The sequence below is a fragment of the Somniosus microcephalus genome, chromosome 19 (assembly GCF_052327205.1).
Source record: "Somniosus microcephalus isolate GS21.2 chromosome 19, FLI_Smic_1.0, whole genome shotgun sequence".
NCBI classification, from domain to species: domain Eukaryota; kingdom Metazoa; phylum Chordata; class Chondrichthyes; order Squaliformes; family Somniosidae; genus Somniosus; species Somniosus microcephalus.
Window position 1 is genome coordinate 72,442,464 of NC_141005.1, and position 19,601 is coordinate 72,462,064.

Sequence of the window (19,601 nt, forward strand, 5' to 3'; positions counted from 1 at the left end):
TGCATCCTCAAAAAATTCCAGTAGATTAGTCAAGCATGATTTACCTTTTGTAAATCCATATTGACTTTGTCCGATCCTGTCACTGCTTTCCAAGTGCTCTGCCATTACATCTTTTATAATGGACTCTAGCATTTTCCCCACTACCGATGTCAAGCTTACTGGTCTATAATTCCCCGCTTTTTCTCTACCACCTTTTTTGAATAGTGGGGTAACATTAGCTACCCTCCAATCCATGGGTACTGTTCCAGAGTCTATCGGGTTCTGGAAGATGACCAGCAATGCATCTACTATTTCTAGGGCCACTTCCTTAAGTACCCTGGGATGTAGATTATCAGGCCCTGGGGATTTATCGGCCTTCAGTCCCATCAATTTTCCTAACACCTTTTCCCTACAAATACTGATTTCTTTCAGTTCCACCCTTTCATCAGACCCTATGTTCCCCGGCATCTCTGGGAGTTATTTGTGTCCTCCTCTGTGAAGACAGAACCAAAATATGTATTTAGTTGGTCTGCCATTTCTTTGTTCCCCATTATAAATTCCCCTGATTCTGACTGCAAGGGACCTACGCTTGACTTCACCAATTTTTTTCTTTTTACATATCTATAAAAGCTTTTACAGTCAATTTTTATGTTCCCTGCTAGCTTACTCTCATATTCTATTTTCCCTTTCTTAATTAATCCCTTTGTCCTCCTTTGTTGAATCCTAAACTGCTCCCGATCCTCGGGATTATTGCTTTTTCTGGCCAATTTATATGCCCTCTCCTTGGATCTTATGCTATCCCTAATTTCCCTTCTTAGCCACGGTTGAGTCACCTTTTTTGTTTTATTTTTATGCCAAACTGGGATGAACAAATTCTGTAGCTCATCCATTCGGTCTTTGAATGTTTGCCATTGCCTATCTACCGTCAACCCTTTGAGTGCCATTCCCCAATCAATCCTACCCAACTCGCTCCTCAGAGCATCGTAGTTTCCTTTATTTAAATTGAGGACCCTAGTCTCTGAGTCAACTACTTCATTCTCCATCTTAATGAAGAATTCGATTACATTATGATCGCTCCGCCCCAAGGGGCCTCGTACAACAAGATTGCTAATTAATCCTTTCTCATTACATAATACCCAGTCTAAGATGGCCTGATCTCTGGTTGGTTCCTCGACATATTGGTCCAGGAAACCATCCCGTAAACACTCCAGGAATTCCTCCTCCACAGTATTGTTACTAATTTGGTTGGCCCAATCTATATGTAGATTAAAGTCACCCATGATGACTGCTGTGCCCTTATTGCACGCTTCTTTAATTTCCCTTTTAATGCCATCCCCAACCTCCGCCTTACTGTTTGGAGGTCTATATACCACTCCCACTAACGTTTTTTTCCCATTAGTATTTCTCAATTCTACCCATACAGATTCCACATCATCAGAGCTAATATCCTTCATTACAATTGTGTTAATCCCTTCTTTAACCAGTAATGCTACCCTACCTCCCTTTCCTTTTTGCCTATCTTTCCTGAATATCGAATACCCCTGGATGTTGAGTTCCCAGTCTTGGCCATCATTGAGCCATGTTTCCGTAATCCCAACTAAATCGTATTCGTTTACCCCTATTTGCACCGATGGACGGGCCACATCGTCCACATGCCCGATACGAGACTCCCAAAACAAGCGCTCTACTCGGAGCTCCGACACGGCAAGAGAGCCCCAGGTGGGCAGAGGAAACGCTTCAAGGACACCCTCAAAGCCTCCTTGAAAAAGTGCAACATCCCCACCGACACCTGGGAATCCCTGGCCCAAAACCGTGCAAAGTGGAGAAGCATCTGGGAAGGCACCGAACACCTCGAGTCTCTTCGCCGGGAGCAAGCGGAAGCCAAGCGCAAACAGCGGAAGGAGCGCACGTCAACCCAAGCACCCCACCCACCCGCCCCTTTTACCACCGTCTGCCCCACCTGTGACAGAGAATGTAGGTCCCGCATTAGACTCATCAGTCACCTGAGAACTCATTTTTAGTGTGGAAGCAAGTCATCCTCGGTTCCGAGGGACTGCCTAAGAAGAAGAAAAGCCCATGGGATCCAAGGGAAAGTGGCAAGTTGGATCCAAAATTGGCTCAGTGGCTGGAAGGCTGTTTCTAGTGGGGTTCTGCAGGGCTCAGTACTAGGTCCATTGCTTTTTGTGGTATATATCAATGATCTAGACTTCAATGTAGGGGGCATGATTAATAAGTTTGCAGGTAATACAAAAATTGGCTGTGTGGTTGATAGTGAGGAAGAAAGCTGTAACCTGCCGGAAGGTATCAATGGACTGGTCAGGTGGGCAGAAAAGTGGCAAATGGAATTCAATACTGAAAAGTGTGAGGTAATGCATTTGGGGAGGGCTAATAAGGCAAAGGAATACACAATAAATTGTAGGATAAGTGTGAAAACTGTGGAGGAACAGAGGGACCTTGGAGTGCATGTCCACAGAACCCTGAAGGTAGCAGGACAGGTAGATAAGGTGGTTAAGAAGGCATACGGGATCCTTTCCTTTATTAGCCGAGGCATAGAATATAAGAGTAGGCAGGTTATGCTAGAACTGTATAAAACTCTAGTTAGGCCTCAGCTGGAGTACTGCGTACAGTTCTGGTCAACACATTACAGGAAGGATGTGCTTGCACTAGAGAGGGCGCAGAGGAGATTTACGAGGATGTTCCCTGGACTGGAGAATTTTAACAATGAGGAAAGATTGGATAGGCTGGGGTTGTTTTCTTTGGAACAGAGGAGGTTGAAGAGAGACCTAATTGAGATGTATAAAATTATGAGGGGCCTTGATAGAGTGGATAGGAAGGATCTATTTCCCTTATGATGTGCCAAATAACTGCCTGAATCCAAGAGGTTAAAGCTTAAAACTAAAGGCTTTTAATAAGTAAGAACATGGCATCGAGTTAACACAAGGCAGCCATCATTCATCACCGACCCAGCCCTTATGAGTAAGACTCACACCAATCCGGAGGATCCAGAGGGGCGGTGCTAGGGAGGAGCATTAGTGGTTACATCTGTAGAACATTCCAGACATTAGCAAGTACAACAACAACAGACAATACAAATGCCAGAACACAGAGTTATTTCATCACATTCACCCCCTGCTATAGATTCAGTCTGTCAGGAGGTCTGATAATCCTCTGGGAACGACGTAACTCTTGCTGAGGCTCCTCCCGGAGTACTAACTCCGGTTCATTCGAATTCCCAGAATCATCAGTGTTTTCCACACTGAGGATTTGTGTCTCTGAAGGTCCAATACCACGATTGAAAACTCTATTCTCAGAGTCGAACTCTTTTTGAGCTCCAGCAGGTGCAAGATCTTTAAAAGAGGCCGTATCCTCTCGCCCATCCGGATATTGAATGTACGCATACTGGGGATTAGCATGGAGGAGTTGTACTTCCTCCACCAGTGGATCAGTCTTGTGGCCTCTCACATGTCTGCGCAACAGCACAGGGCCCATGGTCATCAGCCATGTGGGTAACGATACTCCATTAGTAGCTTTTCTTGGAAAGCTAAACATCCTTTCATGAGGGGTGGCATTCGTCGCTGTACACAAAAGAGACCTTATGGAATGCAGCACATCTGGCAGGACATCCTGCCAGTGAGAGGTCGGTAGGCCTCGCGACTTCAGAGACAGTACGATAGCATTCCACACTGTCGCATTTTCTTTCTCGACCTGCCCATTACCACGAGGGTTATAGCTGGTAGTTCTACTCATTGCAATCCCTTTCGATAGCAAAAACTGTCGCAATTCTTCGCTCATAAAGGAAGAACCCCTATCACTATGTATATAGTTAGGCATGCCAAACAAGGAAAACAGTTGGCAGAGGTATTTAATTACAACAGCACTGGTCACATCCGGACAGGGGATAACAAAAGTGAACCGAGAGTACTCGTCTATAATATTAAGAAAATAGACATTACGGTCGCTCGATGGAAGGGGACCTTTAAAATCGAGACTCAAACGCTCAAATGGTCGAGTTGCTTTAATAAGATGAGCTGGCTCGGACGGCTTATAGAAGCAAGGTTTGCATTCAGCACAAACACGACAGGTTCTGGTCATTGTCCGGACCTCCTCAATAGAGTAGGGTAGATTGTGGGACTTAATGAAGTGGTTCATTCTGGTAACCCGAGGGTGGCAGAGTGCGTCGTGGAGATTTTGAAGCTTATCTATACCTAGACTAGCACATACTCCTCGTGACAAAGCATCCGATGGCTCATTGAATACTCCAGGCCTGTACTGAATATCATAGTCATATGTTGACAGTTCTATTCGCCATCTTAAAATCTTATCATTTTTGATCTTGCCTCTCTGCTTAGTATTGAACATAAAGGCCACAGATCGCTGGTCCGTAATAAGCGTAAAACGTTGGCCAGCGAGATAATGTCTCCAATACCTGACTGCTTCGATAATCGCCTGTGCCTCCTTTTCCACTGAAGAATGTCGAACTTCTGGTCCTTGCAATGTACGAGAGAAGAAAGCTACTTGTCTACCAGTTTGGTTAAGAGTTGCTGCCAACGCAAAATCAGATGCATCACTTTCCACTTGAAAAGGGATCTTCTCATCCACGGCACATACCACTGCCCTCTCAATGTCCCGTTTGATGTTAAAGAAAGCCTCCTGAGCTTCTGCCGATAGCGGAAAAGACGTCGACTTAATAAGAGGTCGGGCTTTATCTGAGTAGCTAGCCACCCACTGGGCATAGTACGAGAAGAATCCCAGACACCTTCTTAAAGCTTTTACAGTGTGAGGTAAAGGTAATTCCTTAAGTGGGCGTAATCTTTCAGGATCTGGCCCGATTACCCCATTCTTCACAACGCAACCAAGAATACACGAACATTTAGTATTGAAGGTACACTTGTTTTCGTTGTAGGTCAGGTTTAACCTCTTTGCAGTCTCTAGGAATTTCGCGAGATTTTGATCATGCTCCCGTTGGTTGCGCCCACAGATAGTAACATTGTCCAGGTACAGGAATGTTGCTTCCAACGCGTATTCATCCACCATACGATCCATCTCCCGTTGGAAGACGGATACTCCATTCGTCACTCCAAAGGGCACCCTAAGGAATTGGTACAGGCGCCCATTAGCTTCGAAGGCCGTATAAGGTCGGTCTTCTATTTTGATGGGGAGTTGATGGTAGGCAGACTTTAAATCAATGGTGGAGAACACGCGGTACTGAGCTATCTGGTTCACCATCTCAGAAATACGAGGCAAAGGATAGGCGTCTAATTGGGTATACAAGTTTATAGTCTGGCTATAATCGACCATGAGTCTTTTCTTTTCATTAGTTTTAACCACCACCACCTGGGCAGGCCACGGGCTATTACTGTGTTCGATGATTCCCTCCCGTTGAAGCCTTTTCACTTCCTCTTTTATAAATGTTTTATCTTCTGAACTATACCGTCGACTCTTAGTCGCTATAGGCCTACAATTCTACAATTAGGAGCAAGGTTCACGAACAAAGAAGGCGGACTTACTTTTAAAGTAGAAAGGCCGCAGACTGTGAGTGGAGGCTGAGATCCACCATACTTAAGGGTAACGCTCTCATGCTGACACTGGAAGTCCAAGCCTAAAATTAAGTTCACACACAACTGAGGTAATATGAGGAGTTTAAAGTCCTTATACTCCGTGTCCTTAATGGTCAATGTGACTTTACAATATCCAGTTACCTCCGAAGTAAGGGACTTGGACGCCATCACAATTTCACTTCGAGTAGGATACACCTTCAATGAACAGGAGTTAACAAGGTTGGGGTGTATAAAACTTTCAGTACTGCCACAGTCTATCAAACACCCAGTAGGATGACCATTAATCTTGATGTCCATCATAGATTTCGACAAGGAACACGGTATGGTCTGGTCAACCGTAGCCGAGGCTAGAGTAAAACGATAGGCGGCAGCAGAGAAGACATCGGGTACAGGATTACCCTTACACACTTTACTAAAATGTCCCCGTTTCTTACATTTAAAACAGGTAGCCTCTCTGGCTGGGCATCTTTGCCTGGGGTGTTTAGATTGGCCACAAAAATAACACTTAGACCCATGGGGTACAGCCGCAACAATAGGATTCAGTGGAGGGTCCATTGGTGTTATGGATGCCTCCATACTCAGAACACACGAGGCTGAGAGAGACGCATGGGCTGATGCATACACTTCTAAATTCTTCTGGGCTACATCTAACGATCGAGCAGTAGCGACGACCGTTTTTAAAACTAACGAGTCTTTCTCGAGGGGTCTCTGTCTAATATAATTAGATCGGAGGCCAGATATGAAAGAATCGCGGATGGCTTCTTCCTGATACACTATGGCAGAGACAGCCTTGTAGTTGCAATCCTTAGCCAAAGCCTTAAGGTCCTGCAGGAAATCGTCCAAGGATTCCTCAGGTAATTGCCTGCGAGTAGACAAAAGATACCTGGCGTATACTTCATTAACCGACTTAAGGTACTGGGCCTTAAGAGCTGCGAGGGCTTCTTCATATGTAGTAATATCTTCAACTATAGAGTAAGTTTGATGACTTACCAAGTGGGTTAGAAGACCCAACTTGTTAACCGTCGGATCGATCGATGCGATGAAGTGTTCAAAACATCGAAGCCAATGCGTAAATTTCTTCAACGCACCTGCCGAATGGGGATCGATATCCAGACGCTCTGGTTTCAAAAATCGATCCATCTTCCAAAAGTTGTTACTTAATAAAATTGATGTGCCAAATAACTGCCTGAATCCAAGAGGTTAAAGCTTAAAACTAAAGGCTTTTATTAAGTAAGAACATGGCATCGAGTTAACACAGGCAGCCATCATTCATCACCGACCCAGCCCTTATGAGTAAGACTCACACCAATCCGGAGGATCCAGAGGGGCGGGGCTAGGGAGGAGCATTAGTGGTTACATCTGTAGAACATTCCAGACATTAGCAAGTACAACAACAACAGACAATACAAATGCCAGAACACAGAGTTATTTCATCACACCTTAGCAGAGGGGTCAATAACCAGGGGGCATACATTTAAAGTACAATAGCAAAATACTGCGGATGCTGGAAATCTGAAATAATAACAGAAAATGCTGGAAATACTCAGCAGGCCAGGCAGCAAACATGGAGAGAGAAACAGAGTTAACGTTTCAGGTCTGGGACCCTTCATCAGAACTGGAAAAAGCTGGAGATGAAACAGAGATTAAGCAGGTGCAGAGACGGGGGGGGGGGGGGGGTTAGGAGGGGAGGAAGGAATTGAAAGAACATCCTGTACTTTTGTAAGAAGCAGGAAAGATAAAATGTTGCAAATGGGAGTGGCAAAAATCATACAGCATGAAAAATGGGGGCAGGGATTATTATCTGAAATTGTTGAACTCGATGTTGAGTCCGGCAGGCTGTAAAGTGCCTAATCGAAAGATGAGGTGCTGTTCCTCGAGCTTACGTTGAGCTTCATTGGAACAGCACGGTGGCATAGTGGTTAGCACTGTTGCCTCACAGCGCCAGGGACCCGGGTTCAAATCCGGCCTCGGGTAACTGTCTGTGTGGAGTTTGCACATTCTCCCCATGTTTGCGTGGGTTTCCTCCGGGTGCTCCGGTTTCCTCCCACAGTCCAAAGATGTGCGGGATTGGCTATGATAAATTGACCCTTAGTGTTAGGGGGATTAAATACGTGGGGTTACGGGGATATGTGTTGGTGTAGGGGTTACGGGGAATCGGGTGGGATATGTGTCGGTGCAGGCTCGATGGGCCGAAATGGCCTCTATCTGCACTGTGGGGTTTCTGTGATTTCTGTGATTTCTGTGAATGTAATAGACCGAGGAGTGAAGCGGAGAATTAAAGTGACAGGCGACCGGAAGCTCAGGGTCATCCTTACGGACTGAACGGAGGTGTTCCGCAAAGCGGTCGCCCAATCTGCGTTTGGTCTCCCCAATGTAGAGGAGACCGCATCGTGAGCAGCGAATACAGTATTGACTATTCCAATGCACTCCTGGCTGGCTTCCCATGTTCTACCCAATGTAAACTTGAGGTCATCCAAAACTCAGCTACCTGTATCCTAACTCGCTCCAAGTCCTGTTCTCCCCTCACCCCTGTGCTCGCTGACCTTCATTGGCTCCCGGTTAAGCAATGCCTCGATTTTAAAATTCTCATCCTTCTTTTCAAATCCCTCCATGGCCTCGCCCCTCCCTATCTCTGTAATCTTCTCCTGCCCCAGAACCACTCCGAGATATCTGCGCTACTCTAATTCTGGCCTCTTGAGCATCCCTGATTTTAATCGCTCAAGCATTGGCAGCCGTGCCTTCTGTCGCCTAGGCCCTAAGCTCTGGAATTCCCTGCGTAAACCTCGCCGCCTCGCTACCACTCTTTCCTCATTTAAGATGCTCCTTAAAACCTGTCTCTTTGACCAAGCTTTTGGTCACCTGCCCTAATTTCTCCTTATGTGGCTCGGTGTCAAATTTAGTTTTATAACACTCCTGTGAAGCGCCTTGGGACATTTTACTACGTTAAAGATACTATATAAGTTGTTGTTGATGATGATGATGTTAGGAAGTACTTATTCACACAAAGAGTGCTTAATACCTGGAATGGACTTGTGGCTAGGGTAGTGGAGCCAAAAACTCAGCAATCATTCAAAGGCAGTTAGACGCTATGATGGAACAACCATAGGTTTCTCTGGAAGGACGATTGACCCCCGTCATCTGTACTTATCTTTTGTGAAAAGTATTTAGAGAAAACAGATTCGAAATTAGTGTAAGTGAGAATCCAGTGGCTCATTAACAATACACAGTCACATTTCTCATGTTACTCCTTACATTTACTCTCTTCAGGCTCTGCAAAACTTGTATTTCCATAGTTTCTGTGCTGCAACAAGCTCTCCCTCCCAAACTCTGTTACCGGGCGACATGAGGCAGGGACGTGGGGCGAATGACCTGATGCACGTATCAGTCATCCTTCCACAAGTAGTACTGAATACTGCATTATTATCATCGACTTGAATTATTTGAACTGAATCTCACATTCTGCATTTAACCCCACCAGCTTTCACATAATTAAAATACGTGTAATACAGGTAGACTACCTTTTATCCGAACTTCCGAAAACCGAAACCCTCTAAAAACCGAAGGTTTTTTCGTTCAGCGTAAGTCGTGCGCACGACATGACCAGAGTGGCGCACGACCCCGACCCCCCCCCCGCGGATCCCCGCCGACCCCCCCGCCGACCCCGACCCCCGCCGACCCCCCCGCGGACCCCCGCGGACCCCGACTCCCGCGGACCCCCCCGCGGACCCCAACTCCCGCGGACCCCCGCCGCGGACCCCCGCCGACCCACCCCCGACAAATTTCCCAGTCTTATAAAATACCTTCCGAAATCCGAAATTTTCCGAAAACCGAAACACGGCTGGTCCCGAGGTTTTCGGATAAAGGATAGTCTACCTGTATAGGTATACTGTTTAAAGGAAACTTCAGAATTAATTAAATTCACTATGATACCTGGGAACGAGTCCATTCCCAGGTCACATTTTTTCCCCTTAGGTTCACTTGGTATGTTGGAAATATATTCTGCATTTCCTGCCCATTTTATCAATCAGAAGGTTGTGGGTTCATTCTCCACTCCGGGACTTGAGCACATCAACTAGGCTGACGCTCCATTACAGCACTGAGAGAGGGGTGCATTCATTGTTGATGGTGCTGTCTTTCAGATGAGGCGTCAAATTGAGGCTCCGTCTGTTGAGATGAGCAAAAAAGATGCCACAGCACTATTTGAAAAAGTGCAGGGAGTTCTCCTGGTGTCTTGGCCAACATTAGGAACAGGAGTAGGCCATTCAGCTCCTTGAACCTGTTCCTCCACTCAGTTAGATTATGGCTGATCTGCACCTCAATTCCATTTTCTCATCTTTCCTCCATATCCCTTGATACCCTTACCAAACAAAAATCTATCAATCTCAGTCTTGAAAGTTTCATAGCCTTTTGGGGGAGAGAGTTCCAGGTTATGTACTACCCTTCGTGCTTCCCGATTTCACTTCCAAATGACCTAGCTCTAATTTTTAGGTTATATATCCCCTCGTTCTTTATTCCCCCACCAGAGGAAATAGTTTCTCCATATCTAACCTATCAATTCCTTTCAACATTTTAAACATCTCGACCAGATCACCCCTCAACCTTCTGTACTCGAGGGAATACAAGCCAGGTTTATGCAACCTGCCCTCATAATTTAACCCTCAAAGCCATGGTATCATTATCCCTCAACCAACGTCACTGTGTAGGAATGTCTAGTTCCTATCAAGAGACTGAGGTCGACTCAGGCGATCAAACAAACGATGTTTAATGTAAAACAAACTGAGTTTAACAAACAAATGCACGAGAACTATGAATACAGGTCTAGTCAGTTCGGAGGCTCCACGAAAACTGCTTGGGCGGTCCCGCGGCTGGCGTCATGACGTCATCACGTTTTTCCTGCCGGTGGGGGATCACGTGATGAACGGCGTGACGTCATCGCGTTTGCCCGCGCTCTTAAAGGGACCGCGCTCTGTACATGCAAACAGTATATACAAAGATACAGACTCAGGCTGTAGCTAACATATTGTTAAAGGGAATTATATACATTTAATCGGAGTCCCTTAGTGGCTCTGCCACATGCGCCCCCCCAGAATTGTCTTTAACAGAAAAAGTGAAACGGCGAGGAGGCCTGACAAGCATGACAGAGCGACTTCTGTACAGTTGAAGTGGAAGCTGCTGGACAGCGGGCGGGCTGGCGGATGGTTGTGCTTGATCTGGCACGGTGACTGTGGGCGGTCGGCCACGTTTTGGCGGCTGTGCGGTCTCGACCGGGCGGTCAAGGTCCAAGTGTGCCGGCTTCAACCGGTCAACCGAAATGTGGTTCGGTTTACCTCCGATATCCAATGAGAAAGTTTTGTCTCCCGGCTCTATTATGCGGAAAGGACCAGTGTAAGGGGCCTTGAGCGGATCCCGATGAGCGTCGTGGCGGATGAACACATATTCGGCGTTCTTCAGCTCTGCTGGGATGTGGGAGCTCTGAAAGCCGTGATGCGACGTTGGTACTGGTGCAAAACATCTGGCTGCCTCTTGGTGGCTGATGAGTTGATTGGATGCGGACCATGGCTCTGTTAGAGTTGGAAGGAAATCTCCTGGTACGCATAGCGGCTGGCCATAGATGAGCTCTGCCGAGGACGAGCGAAGATCCTCCTTGGGTGCCGTGCGAAGACCCAACAGGACCCATGGTAGCCTGTCAACCCATCCAGCGCCTTGGAGGCTGGCCCTCAGTGCGGCTTTGAGCGACCGGTGAAATCGTTCGCACAGGCCGTTCGCCTGTGGATGGTAGGCTGTGGTGCGATGTAGCTTGATGCCGAGCCCCTGAGCCACTGCATTCCAGAGCTCAGAGGAAAACTGCGGTCCACGATCAGAAGAGATGTCCGCCGGTACCCCGAAACGGGCGACCCAAGAGGAGATGAATGCCCTGGCCACGTCTGCCGAAGTGGTGGATGACAAGGGAACTGCCTCTGGCCATCTAGTGGTGCAGTCTACCATCATAAGGATATGTGTAAACCCATGAGAAGGTGGAAGTGGCCCCACCAGGTTCACATTCACGTGATCGAATCGTTGCTCTGGAACCGCGAAAGTGGCCAATGGAGCTTTGACATGACGCTGCACCTTGGCCTTTTGGCAGACCACGCAGGTGTTGGCCCAGTCGCGGACATCCATATGCATGCCCCGCCAAACGAACTTGGACGACATCAGCCGTTGCGAGGTCTTCATGCCAGGGTGGGACAATCCGTGAATGGCGTCGAAAACTTTGCGGTGCCAGGCGACCGGCACGATAGGGCGAGGATCTCCTATGGAGACGTCACAATGTAGCGTGGTGCCTGCGGCATGGAATTTGACGTCGGCCGCTTGGAGGCTAGAGGGGTTGGTTCAGTAAGCTTGCAACTCTGGATCCGAGGCTTGATCCGCAGCCATGAGGGCGTAGTCGATGCCGAGCTGGACTGCCTGAATGGTCACACGGGAGAGGCAATCTGCCACCAGGTTGTCTTTACCGGCCACGTGCTGAATATCAGTCGTGAATTCAGAGATAAACTTTAGCTGACGTTGTTGTCGGGCTGACCACAGTTCGGCGGTCTTGGCCATAGTGAACGTTAGTGGCTTATGGTCCACAAAAGCAGTAAAGGGACGACCTTCCAGCAAGAACCGGAAATGGCGGATGGCCAGAAAAAGAGTCAGCAACTCCCGGTCGAAGGTACTGTACTTCCGCTCGTTTCGCCGTAGTTGACGGCTGAAGAATGCCAGCGGTTGCCACGTTCCATTTATCCACTGTTCCTGCACTGCGCCGATGGCGTAGTCTGACGCGTCGGTGGTGAGGGCGATGGTGGCGCCCGGCAGCGGGTGCGCCAGCATGGTCGCGTTGGCAAGGGTGCTTTTTGTGTCAACGAACGCCCGGTCCATGTCAACTGTCCAGCTTACCGGATCCTTGCCAGACTTGCCCTTGAGGGCCTCGTACAGGGGCTGCATGAGCAGCGCTGCCTTAGGCACGAATCGGTGGTAAAAATTTACCATCCCGAGGAACTCCTGCAGGGCCTTGATGGTCTGCAGACATGGAAAAGATGTTACTGCCTCCACCTTCGTTTGCAAAGGAATTGTGCTGTCTGATGTGATGCGATGGCCCAAGAAATCAATCTGTTGCAGGCCAAACTGGCACTTGGCCGGGTTGATGATCAGGCCGTGTTGGCTGAGGCACCTAAAGAAGGTGCGTAAATGGCAGATGTGCTCCTCTTTATTAGTGCTGGCAATGAGGATGTCGTCGAGGTAGACGAATATAAACTTGAGGTCCCAAAGTATGGAATCCATCAGGCGCTGGAAAGCCTGTGCAGTGTTCTTCAGTCCAAACGGCATCCGCAGAAATTCGAAAAGGCCGAATGGGGTGATGACAGCCGTTTTCGGGGCGTCTTGCGGGTGCATGGGGACCTGGTGGTAGCCACAAACAAGGTCGACTTTGGAAAAAATGGTATTTCCTGCCAAATGGGCAGAGAAATCTTGAATATGAGGGATCGGGTACTGATCAGGAGTAGTGGCGTCGTTTAGGCATCAGTAGTCGCCGCATGGCCGCCATGTTTCGGGACAATGTGGAGAGGTGAAGACCAGGAACTATTCGACCGGCGAATAATCCCTAGCCGTACCATTGTGGCGAACAACGCTTTCACAGCCGCGAGCTTGCCAGGTTTGAGGCGCCGGGCCCGTGCGTAGACCGGGGAGCCAGTAGTGGTGATGTGATGTTCGACACCATGTTTCGTGGCTGTGGAGGAGAAGGTGGGTCTGGTCAGGTCTGGGAATTCACCTAGCAGGTGAGCGAACTCATCCGGAGGCGGGAACGCACAGGAGATGGTGCGCGACATGGTGTTGCTGCGGTGGCAAGGGATGGAGTGGAACGTGGCCGCATTGGTTAACCGTTGGTGCCTTACAGGCTGTTGGCGCACAAGAAATCCGCACCGAGGATGGCTTGAGAGACCTTGGCCGTGATGAAGTCCCAGTAAAACCGCTGGCCGCCGAAACACACCTGAACCCGCCATCTGCCGAAGGTCCGAATAGCCCCGCCATTAGCCGCCTCGAGGGAGAGGCCGTGCCTCCCGGCCTGAATATCAAGATTTGACGCGGGTAGGATGCTACACTGCGCCCCGGTGTCGCATAGGAAACGTCGACCAGAGAGGGAGTCGGTGATAAACAGGAGTTTTCCAGAATTTCCGATTGTCATCGCAGCCAGAGTTGCTGCTGTTTTTTTGGGGGGCGAGAAACTGCAGGGAGGGCGGCAACATCTTGCTTTCGCGCCAAAACGGGCGTGGTAGAAGCACAACCCCGCAGGTTGAGGAGCTGGGGCGGCGTCTGTGGGGGATGGGCACCTCGTGGCAGCGCAGTACTGCTGCGTCACCGCGAAGATCTTGTCCGCTTCGGCAGCAAGCGCTGCGCAGTCTGTGACTTCGGACCTGGCCAGGGCAGCTTGTATTGGCTCCGGTAACTGACTGAGGAAGAGCTCCCTAAAGATGAAGCATTCCGGTTCGGAGCCAAGGAGCGTGAGCATTTGGCTCATGAGCTCAGACGGCTTGGAGTCCCCGAGACCGGGCATAGCGAGCAGTCGGCGGGCGCGCTCCGACTTCGTGAGCCCAAAGACCTGTAACAACCGCGCCTTGATTGTTTCATACTTACGGTCATCCGGGGGGTTCTCAAGCAGGCTGACGATCCACGAGGCGGTGGCGCTGTCGAGTGCGGAGACCACGTAAAAGTAACGGGTCTGATCCACAACAATGTTCCGTAGCGCAAACTGGGCTTCGACCTGGATGAACCAGGAGGTCGCTTGTTGCTCCCAGAATTGCGGTAGCTTCAATGCAACGGCGTTTGTTTCCATGCTTCGTTCCTTCTGCGAAAACCGTTCGCAAAAGTCGGGGTCACCAATGTAGGAATGTCTAGTTCCTATCAAGAGACTGAGGTCGACTCAGGCGATCAAACAAACGATGTTTGATGTAAAACAAACTGAGTTTAACAAACAAATGCACGAGAACTACGAATACAGGTCTAGTCAGTTCAGAGGCTCCACAAGGACTGCTTGGGCGGTCCCGTGGATGGCGTCATGACATCATGACGTTTTTCCCGCCGGTGGGGGATCACGTGATGAACGGCGTGACATCATCGCGTTTGCCCGCGCTCTTAAAGGGACCGCGCTCTGTACATGCAAACAGTATATACAAAGATACAGACTCAGGCTGTAGTTAACATGTTGTTAAAGGGAATTATATACAGTTGATGATCGGAGTCCCTTAGTGGTTCCGCCACAACTGAATCATATTATGTGGTCATTGCTTTTTGTGGGATCTTGCTGTGTGCAAATTAACTGTCACGTTTGCCTACACAATACTACACTTCAAAAGTACTTCACTGGCTGTGAAACACTTTGAGGCATCCCAGGGATATGAAGAACGCTACATAAATCCAAATTTGTCTTTCAACGCATTTTCTTCTTTGCAGTCAGTGAATCAATCTGAGCTTTTCAGAAGAATTTTGGCTTTTCAAAGATCAGGGTGTAGGAGAACGTTTCTTTTCTATATTTCTATATTTCTATTTTATATATATCAGTATCATGCCTGACTTGGACTGGAATGTGTGTGGGTGTGGGGTACCAGTGTGTATGAGGGCAAAGGGCAGCACTTGGTAACATAAAGCACCAATGAGCGAAGTACTTAAATACAGAATGCAATTGCAGTATCAACAAAAAAAAACTTTCACCTTTTGTAACCAGGACATTATTTTTAAAACTGCAATGTATTGGCACCAATGAGCTCATGGATACATTAACACTTGTAAAACTGAGTTTTTAATATAAAGCTGCACTTGCGTAGAAACGCGCAGATTGTTTATATTGGAATATAACTGTAACGTGGTCGACATGCATGCGTTGCGTCAAAATAGAGAATATTTAGCTTTGTTTTTGCGTCTATTGTAACAGGAATGTACGTGTGTGTGCCTAAAATGAAGCGTAACTTTACTCAAACTACATTTTCAATGCAAATCTATTGTTTTTTAAAACATTTTTGAACATTGCAGCATTTTGTCTTTTAATATTGTCTCCGCTACCTAACTAACAACAAACCACAGGCAGCAAGTAACTTTCCTGGGTGTGAGAAACGCATGGCTGTGTTTGCGGTGGGGGAGGAACCGTGTTAAAAGGATTCCGCTTTGGTCAGCATGCGTTCGCAGTACGATTTAGTGAATTTATCGATTGCGCGCTGCTTTTTTTTGCAATCTATAACTCCATACTTGCAAAATGCACAAATCCTTGTCTGATTTTAAAAATGTGGAAATGCCAACAACAAAAGCACACGAAATGCAATTAAGGAAACATTATCCCCCACCCGAAAGACAGGACGTGTCTTTGTTAGAGGGGAGGAGGGGTCTGTTAGGAAATAAATGCTTTTCCAATTTGATATATATATATATAAAATACATGGTGTGCATGTATATATTATACTATATGCTTAATAAGAAAGCAAACGCATTTAAGCGCATGATCATATAAACTTTGCATTGAGTGAAAAAATCATGTAAGAGTGCTATCTTTTGAAAAAGTATGTTTTGGTTAACATCCAACTCTCGCGGAACCTCCCCCCGGTTCGTTCTTCTACAGGGAATGTGATTGTATTCAATTCCTTGTCTCTCTTGCTCTTTAAAGACGCTCTAGTGCACGAACACCCTCTCACCCCTTTTTTGTGCAAACTTTTTTTCCCCCTGCATTAAAAGGGGATGCAGAAAGGCATCTTTCTAAGGAGCAAGTGGCGCCCACTGCTCCAGCTGAATGTGAGTGAGTGTATGTCTCTCTCTCTCTCTGTGGGTGGGGGACATTGCTTAGAGGGGTCTGTTCGGAAATAAATGCTTTTGCCAATTTGATTTACATTACAACAGTGACTAGAAGAAAGACTTGCATTGATGTAGCGCCTTTCACGACCACCGGACGTCTCACAGCGCTTCACAGCCCATGCTTGACGTGGAGTCACTGTGGGGAAACGCGGCGGCCAATTTGCGCACAGCAAGCTCCCACAAACAGCAACGTGACAGTGACCAGATCGTCTGTTTTGAGTGATGTTGGTACGACCAAAAAAAGTACTTAATGGGCTGTAAAGCGCTTTTGAGACGTCGGGTGGTCGTGAAAGACGCTATGTAAATGCAAGTCTTTCTTTGTTTATATATAAAGGCGCTATATCAATTCAAGTCTTTCTTTGATTATATCTATTATGCATGGTGTGTACATATTATATGGCATGCTTAAAAAAGAAAGCAAACGCACTTAAAGTGCATGATCTTGTAAACTTTGCATTGAGCGGAAAAAACCAATAATGCGAGAGAGCGATGTGGTGCTCCGGCAGAGTGAGTGTTGTGGGGGGAGGATGTGTGGAGGGAGGGGGAGACAGCAGAGGGAGCGAGGAGGGGTCGGAGTTGACAGGAAGCGGCGGGGCTGCCATGTTGTTTGGAGCCCGCTCTCGATGGAGGGGGCCCGGGGTGTGAGCTCGAACAAAAGCCGCTGCCCCCAGCTTCTCCCTGTCGGCGCGGCGTGAGGCGGAGTTTTTTTGGGGGATCCCGCGCTCTCTCTCTGTCCTTTTATTTTTAATTATTATTTATTTATTTGAGTTTGTGGAGAGGCGAGGAGGTGGTTTGTGTTGTGTTTTTTTTTTGTTCCTTTTTCTCTCTCTCCCTCGCTGTAAGTTGGCGGCTGCGATGGAAAGGGCTGCCGAGCAGTCCTGGAACAGCTACACCTACCAGGTGAGCCAGCACAGCGCCGACATGTTGAAGAGGCTCAACGGCCAGCGGAAGAACGGCGGCCGCTTCTGCGACGTGGTGCTGCGGGTGGGCGACGAGAGCTTCCCGGCTCACAAGGCCGTGCTGGCCGCCTGCAGCGACTACTTCGAGTCGGTGTTCAGCTCGGCCGCCGACGAGGCCCCGGGCCGCGAGCTGGAGATGCACACCATCAGCGCCAAGGTCTTCAGGGACATCCTGGACTTCGCCTACACCTCCCGCATCGTGGTGAGGCTGGAGAGCTTCCCCGAGCTCATGACGGCCGCCAAGTTCCTGCTCATGAGGTCCATCATCGAGATCTGCCAGGAGGTCATCAAGCAGTCCAACGTCCAGATCATGGTGCCACCCGCCCGGGGGGACATGATGCTCTTCCGCCCTGCCAGCGTGGACTTTGGCTTCGCCCTGGACCTGGCCGCGGCCGCCTGTGCCAATGGCAACTTTGTGGGCGAGAACGGGCACCTGCAGGGCGCCGGCGATGTCAAGGTAGGTAGCCCCGGTGCCCCCGCCGCCAGCGCCCTGCCATCCCTGCAGGGCTCCTTGCCAGCGCTGGACGGTTTGGTTACTTCGCCTGCCGCGCCGTCCCTCGTGGCCGGTCAGTTCCAGGCCCCGTTGAACTCGGTGGGCACCGACCACGGCAAGGTCGTCAAGAGGGGGCGCGGGCGGCCCCGCAAGACTTCCCTGTTCGACCTGCCGCTGCTGGCGGCCCCGCTGGCCATGAGGGACGAGGGTTTTTACCCCTGCAGCTTCTGTGGGAAAGTGTTCAAGAACGCCAATCGCCTGCTACTCCACGAGGCGCAGCACACCGGGCTGAACATGGAACTGGGGTCGGGGGAGAATCAGCTGCCGGGACTAGGGGACAATCTGCTTGCGTCCTCGAGCGGCCTCGACCTTCCTCGTAAGAGAGGCAGAATGCGGAAAAATGTGGCCTGTGAGCTCTGCGGCAAAGCTTTCAGGGACGTTTACCACTTGAACCGCCACAAACTGTCGCATTCGGGGGAAAAGCCATTTGAGTGCCCCATCTGCCACCAGCGGTTCAAGCGGAAGGATCGGATGACCTATCACATTCGGTCTCACGACGGCGCGGTGGGCAAACCCTACATTTGCATCAGCTGCGGAAAGGGCTTTTCCAGGTGAGTAGAAAGGGTTAATTTCTCCCTAACTCTTGTGCTGAATAAGAAGGAACTCCATCTGGTTAGCACAGCAAGTACTGTGCAAGTGATGGGAACAAGCCAGTCTGGGGGAAAAAAACAGAAAATGCAGTGGTGGTCAGTGAAATTGTAATTGTACGAGTGTGAAATTTTCATATTATCTCTACTTGAACTGTGAAAAATACCTAGCAGTGCAATCATAGATTCCGAGCTTTGAAACTCGTGTATTTTGAGTGTATTTTTGTACTGCATAACACTGGGCACAAGTCTGGTGGTGAGAGCAGTTTCAGGGCTGAATTAAGCATATTGCAAAAGATCTTAATTGTGTTTCTCTTCACACCCCCCCCCCCCCCCCCATGCCTTATATTGTAGGTATCAATTCGCCATGTAACCCTGGAGAAAACAATGATAGAAAAATTGTGACTGCTGGAAATGTGAATTAGAAAGTGTGAATTATGTAAACTGACAACAGGTTGATCAGTATTTGAATGAGAAAGTCCTGTTTAACCAGGTTTGAATATTCCATCAAAAAAAGTGTCACCCTGTGTGACTGGCACTTAAAACGATGGACATTCTAACTGTGGACAGCGTTCCTAAGCAGAATTGTTGCTGTCAGGAAGTCTTCTCCTGTTGCTTACCATTGCAAAACACGTGTAGTGCACTGCTTCAGCTCTCAAACTTTGTGCTTCAGTGCCATGCTTGTGGACAATTGTGTATTTCAATCCTAGATGTAGTTTGGAGACAAAAAAAAGGAAAATATTCAATATTATGTACCATTAAATTTCAGGAATCCTGGTGCATGACTATCTAAACAGAGACAACACAGAGACTGTTAGACAAAGAAGCAGCACGGAGTTAAAGCTCCTATTGTTTTTCAGTGACAAAAAGTTCGAATCTGTGAACTTGAATTGGGAGCTATAGTAAAAGGCGGCAGCATTCATTTCTGAAAATCTGTGACGCTCCTTATTTAGTACTTGTTTAACAAAAACAATCCTCAATTTTCCCCCCTCAGTTTCCACCATTTTGGAAGCTATTTGCTAACATTAACATTCACTCACTCCCTCCCCCACCCGCCCCCCAGCGTTATTCACAGAGCATTGGTAGGCACACTGCTCACAGGGCTCTGTGATTG

General features: G+C 48.3%; 1 protein-coding gene across 3 annotated transcripts in view; it reads left to right on the top strand.

Annotated features, from left to right (window-relative positions):
* The first annotated feature begins 16,945 nt into the window (after window positions 1–16,945).
* Window positions 16,946–19,601, top strand: part of patz1 (POZ/BTB and AT hook containing zinc finger 1) — an 89,685-nt gene continuing 87,029 nt past the window's right edge. For all 3 annotated transcript variants that reach the window (XM_085962041.1, XM_085962039.1, XM_085962040.1), the window contains exon 1: window positions 16,946–18,451. In XM_085962041.1, coding sequence (XP_085818167.1) covers window positions 17,244–18,451 — 1,208 coding nt within the window. In that variant the 5' untranslated portion in view covers window positions 16,946–17,243. The remainder of the gene's footprint in view (window positions 18,452–19,601) is intronic.